Source organism: Armigeres subalbatus, chromosome 3 (assembly GCF_024139115.2).
Source record: "Armigeres subalbatus isolate Guangzhou_Male chromosome 3, GZ_Asu_2, whole genome shotgun sequence".
Taxonomy (NCBI): Eukaryota; Metazoa; Arthropoda; class Insecta; order Diptera; family Culicidae; genus Armigeres; species Armigeres subalbatus.
Genome location: NC_085141.1, coordinates 405,338,363 through 405,344,125, shown reverse-complemented (window position 1 = coordinate 405,344,125; position 5,763 = coordinate 405,338,363). Strand labels below are relative to the sequence as shown.

At 40.7% G+C, this 5,763-nt stretch overlaps 1 protein-coding gene across 1 annotated transcript; it reads right to left on the bottom strand.

The window, feature by feature from the left end:
- Positions 1-3,776: 3,776 nt before the first annotated feature.
- On the bottom strand, positions 3,777-5,552 carry LOC134224102 (pickpocket protein 28-like). Its single transcript, XM_062703346.1, is given in 3 exon segments — positions 3,777-4,032; positions 4,131-5,123; positions 5,398-5,552. Coding segments are annotated over 3 exon segments (1,404 nt in total).
- Between the last annotated feature and the right edge of the window lie 211 nt (positions 5,553-5,763).

Sequence of the window (5,763 nt, the reverse complement as noted above, 5' to 3'; positions counted from 1 at the left end):
GTTTAAGTGCTTGATTACAAATCCAAATTCGTCCAGTCAAAAGTTCGTCTAAATCTTTGTACTTTTAGAATCAGAAAACTGTGAGAAGATATATACTCTTTGCTCTCCGATTTCGAATGGGTATTATTTTTTACCGTCAAAAAGGTACTCATTAATCATTCGCAGTGATCAACGCACGTCTATTCTATGATTGCAGCTATTTTTAGTTTTTGAATTATCCACAAATCTTCACATATCGCCTAATCAAGCCTCCCAGCAGTCCATAACAAAGTTTCTTGATGATTTCCGGCGTAAATCACACCACGGGAATCTTGCCCTTAGATTTTTTCCCCATATTTATATATGTATATGGCAGGATGAAGGCTTTTGATAGGGTTTCGACACAGAGAATCGAAATTCCGGCCTGTATTTTAACATGGGAGCCAAATCTGTTCCGGAAAATTTGCCCGAGGTGTAATTCTTGTTTAACGTACAAAAAAACATTATCTCTACTTTAGCGCATGCAAAAATTACCAATCTTACTTGCATGTTAATATTTTCGAGCCACAGTTTCAGATGTCAAACAATCAGATCTGGCATCCCAAATGTGAGGAAATAGATGCTCTTAAATAAACGGACAGTTAAGTTAGCCACCCATGTATTAAAAATGGGAATGATTTGCGACTACGAAAAAAAAATCCGTGAGCAAGATTCTCAAGGTGTGAGGCTTCCTTGAACACCAAAATTGAACGACTGAACGATTCATTTCAACAGCCACCGTGAGCCACCGTTCATTTGAGAGCCGCGGCTCAAAATTATAGAGTCGTGGTTCGTTCGCTCTTTGTCACGAACCGGCTCAAATGAACGGCTCATGAGCGTTCGCCTATCTCTAATTCACCGTTGCACGATTTTTATGCGAGTTTGTTCTTTATACATTGCGATGTAGTTTGTGGTAACAAACTCTGTTTGAAAGAGAATCAGATTTTATTGCAGGAATATGCGGTGTCAATAAACTTGTAAAATAGCCAACTGTGCAGGAATATTTATAAATAAGCTGATGAGCTTTGCATCAGTTGATTTGAATGCATAAGATTGCTAATGTCGTTCCTGTTCGCGTGACTAACATCTATGTTACTTTGAATTGGTAGCCAAAGTACCGGTACTACAAGTGTCATACCAATGTTGGTGAAGAAACCAATCATGCAATACAATAAGATGCATAAATTATGGACAATCGAAGCTAGTTGAAGCATAATTTGGCAAAATAATTTAAATGACTACAACGCCTCTAGTGTTCTAGTCAGAGCTTAAAATATTCAGCTTCATGAAGCAATTTCGGTCCGAATTTTAACAAACATCGCATGATTATTCAAAACATAGAATGACATAGTTAGACTATGTGCAGAAAAAAACATAATTAGCATTGTTTATATTTATGTTTACCGTTGAATTTGCTTCGCGGATGAAAATCGGATTCAGTCCTATGTTATGAATTCCTTTACTCATTTGAAACGTGTCAAGGTTTCAGATAATTTATCAATTTATAGAATGTGCATAAATATTCCATGACTAATATTCAACCGAATATTGACAGTCCAGAGCCGACTATGAATGTGTCTGGGAGTGAGCTGACAAAAGAAGAAAGTGGACTTCACCAAAAAATTTCGATTATTTTACACTCTGGCTCTAGTACTCACGCTTCTACTTTCGCACCACAATGCGAGTCTGATGAAATATGGATCGGTGAACCATGCTAATCGTGCATTCTTATGCGATGTGTAGTTATCTGGGCTGTTCGGCGAAATGACCCATTCGGCTAAGTGACGTATTCGGCCTTTCTGATTGCTACAATCCAGCTTATCGCCCATCCAAATACTGCCGTCCCAAGCATAGTTGTCCCATGTCGTTTTTAGTTGATGGCCTTTTTGCTGTCCTAGTGGCCAACAAAAAATCCAACAATGAATTTAAGAACTAGAAAGGATTGCTGGCAGGCCTAGCCATGATGTCTGATAGAGAAATAACTAGTTTGAGCAAATGTGAAACCGCCAGCACACTGGGAATGGCATCGTAAAAAAACAGCATGGGACAACTAGAAACATTAAATGTCACTATTCTGCAAATTAAAAACAAATATTTTTATGAAATCAGCCATCCTATTCTTTGACAGCACCATATTGATGGCCGTGTCAAAATGCTTGTTCAGACTACAGAAAATCTCTTCATATTCTTCTTCTTTGTGGCAGACAATCATCATACCGTCAACGTAAGCCACCAAATAAGAGAACTTCTTTGCATTTTGTCTTACGTAAAGTTTGAGTCATTCTTCGACAGTTGGAATTTCATCTGCATTAAAATTTGATCGAACTTCTTATTTCTGACATGACATGTCAGATCGGGGAAGGGTCGTTGGTCGAAAACGACCCTTTCGGCCAAATGACCCTTTCGGCTAAATGACCCTTTCGACCAAATGACCCTTTCGGGCAAATGACCCTGGGTGCCAAATGACCCTTTCGGCCAAACGACGCTTTCGGCCAAACGTTCCTTTCGACCGAATGACCCTTTCGGCCTAATGACCCCCTCGGTCATATGACCCTTTCGACCAGAAAAAAAACCTTTTCAGCCAAACGACCCTTTCGGACAAATGACCCTTTCGGACAAATGATCCTTTTCGGCCAAACGACTCTTACGGCCAAATGACTTTCGCCTAATGGTCTGTTCGGCCAAATGGTATATTCGGCTAAACAACTTTCCGCTTAGTGGCATTTGGCCGAACGGTATTCGGCCAAATGGCTCTTCCCCATCTTCGTTCTGAGCTTCGAACATGCTTGAATCTACATTCGTTTGCTCCTTCTCAACCAAAGTTTCAATGGAGATAATTTATTTTTTCAGATTTTGAAGCCCCACGACCAAGACCACCCAAAAGATCGACGTTCAACTGCTGGACGACTTCTGTCTCGTACTCTAATGATTTTAAAATCCACCTTTTTGGCCAGCGAAATTTATGAGAACTCAAATGTTAGAGAATGGGATTCCAAGCGAGAAAAATGTAGTGGTTGAGCAAACGAAGTGGAGTTCAATTCAGTCTCTGCTCGCTGATTCGTCGGTCCAGAGCTCTTACGGAAGTAAGCTGAGCATTCACCTAAATATCGCATTCACGCTTAACAGCTCTAACCGAAGAGCGCGTTATCGACATCTATCGTTATTTACGCAAGAACTTGCGTGTCTTTCATATAACATTAGAAAGGAATAGTACGAAAATCAGAGATTTTTGCAGAAATCGCTCTTAATAGATAACGAACAACGACAAAAAAAAGGCAAAACTGTTCCGAATCATAATAAGCCATGAAATGTTTTTTTTATCAAACTTGTATACAAGTGCAAAAACACCGAAACGGATAGGCAGCCCCCACCGAGAGGTGATGATTCTCGCTTTGTTCTCGCTCATTTTGTGTTGGGGAACGCACAGCCGTGTAGAACAAGTTGAAATGCATCATCAGAACCAGTGATTTTCACGTTTGGAGCTGTATAAAAACAAATATCATGAAGTATAGCCTCCCGAATCAATTCTATATGTATGCTACATATGGTATATGTATACAGAGATGATAAGTGAGAGAATTCTTCATGCTCTTTTGGATTCAATCCCTGCCGCCGACATTGATATTATGGGCAAACAAGATGGATGAACATTTTTCGAATATAACAAATCATGAAATTAATAATTATTCTATTTAAATTGTATCTTCCTTTTGCTGAGTTAAATAATGCAAGATCAAATTGTACAATAAATATCCTATTTAAAACCGATTAATACTCGCTTCTTTGACAATCTTTATCTTCCGTTTGTTCTTGAACGATTCACGAAGCAGCAACAGCGGACGCGCCAAGCAATAGTATAGAAGCTCAATCAAACTAAAGAGGCTAACGCCCAGGCATAAACCCAGTATTCCGCCACAATTTGCTATGAAATCTGTCAATCCGAACATTTCACTTCGTTTGGATGTGATAAACTGTACTTCCTTGAAATAGATGGCCAGTTTGGATATTTGTCGACTGAAATATATGAAAAAGAATATTTATCACTCTAGTAAGTAATTATGGCTTTTCTCATCATAGAACAATATTTTTACGCGACTTATCTTTACTCTTACCTTTCAATTTGCTCCCGAAGCTTAGGATTTTCATACCCAAGCCGTAAGTTCAGCGTCTTCTTGAAGTCACACTTGCTTTGGGTAATTTCGGCATCGTACTGAATCGAAATACAAGAAGGAATGCAATCGCATGCCGCCCCTTGGCTCTCCTGATCGCCCACCCTTTGCAGTGCCGATAGCTTCAGCATTGTGTATTCTGCCCGAATCACACAGATTTTTTCCGAAATTTGACATAGGCGTGTTCCAGAGGAACGGGGCATAGAAAACAACACGCAATCGCACATCGTCAGTGTGTAGTTAGTGAGGCATTCCACTTCGCAGTTGCTCTGTGTGTAAACTTCGAAAAACTTCAGCTGACGTTCGTTGTGGAAGTAGCAATTGCGACGATGTGGGTCGTAATCTTTCAACTCGAGAGAGGTTTGCATAATAATGGGCCTAACGGCTAGAGTCACATCTCGGGAATGAGTCACCAGGGCGAACTTCTTCGAAACCTGAGGATATTCGTTTGGAGCGTGAATCGTTACCTTGAATCCCTGTTGTTCACGGCAGTGTTCCTCAATGTTACTCATGTGCGCCATAAGGCGCATGGTCAAACCAGCTCCAAATCCAGAACCAAGTGCGCGAATTGGGTGTGAGTCCAGAGTATTCTCGACCTTGTAACCTTCTGTCATACTCCACTTGGTGACATTTTTTGGCTCGTTCAGATATTTGTATTCATCGTGCAGAACTCCATCCTTAAACATGTCGTACGACGAAAACCCGTTGAACGTAAAGCAAATACCTTCGTCCGTCAATGTTTCGGTGAACAGCTCGTTACATCTTGCGCCGTTAATTCTGCATGTGAGAATTGTTTGGTTCACGAGTGGAGATAATTTTCTCAGAATGGAAACAACATCTACGTTGGAATCCTGGTGGGAAAAGAGCTCTAAATACTTAGGCTTGACGAAGAAAAATTCATCACAGATTTGAAGAACAGCCATCAATTGGTCCAGACTGGAAAATCAACTCACAAGTAAAATAATAATGAAGAAAACAGTCATTCAAATGCGTGTGTACCTTTTTTGATCGAGTGGATCCCAAGGTCCACTTATGTTTGCAAATCGAAAGAAATCTTCAGTGAAATTCATATACTTGGAACGAATCTTCGCCTGTGGACAAAGGGTGACAGCCGGGAAAGGCAGCGACCATACGGGTAGGGGCCGTTCATCAAACGTCACAATCACCGGATTATTGTTCCATTTCTGGTAAACTTTTTCGATTAACTTGCCACAGCCGTAAACTGAGACGACAAACACCGCAATCCACCAGAGCCGTTCCAGCAGAGATCTTCGCCGCGAGCCTATGTAGCTCATACCGTGAATGCTGCTATGCGAGCAATATTCTTCTGCGAGTTCTTTCACGTTGGAACGAACTTTGCTCCATTTCGAGGGCTTCGGGGGAGGTTTACGTGTCGGAGGACGTGCAAGTTTGTTGAATGAATCCTTTTGCGGACCAAAAATGTGCGTCCAACCAGCTTGGTCCTTAAAGGCTTTCATTTTAAGCTTGCGAAACGACGAAAATTTTAATGGAAACTGATTGATACAAGTAGATGTTGTTTTGTTATATAATCACTGCTTCACTGCTGACCACAGCT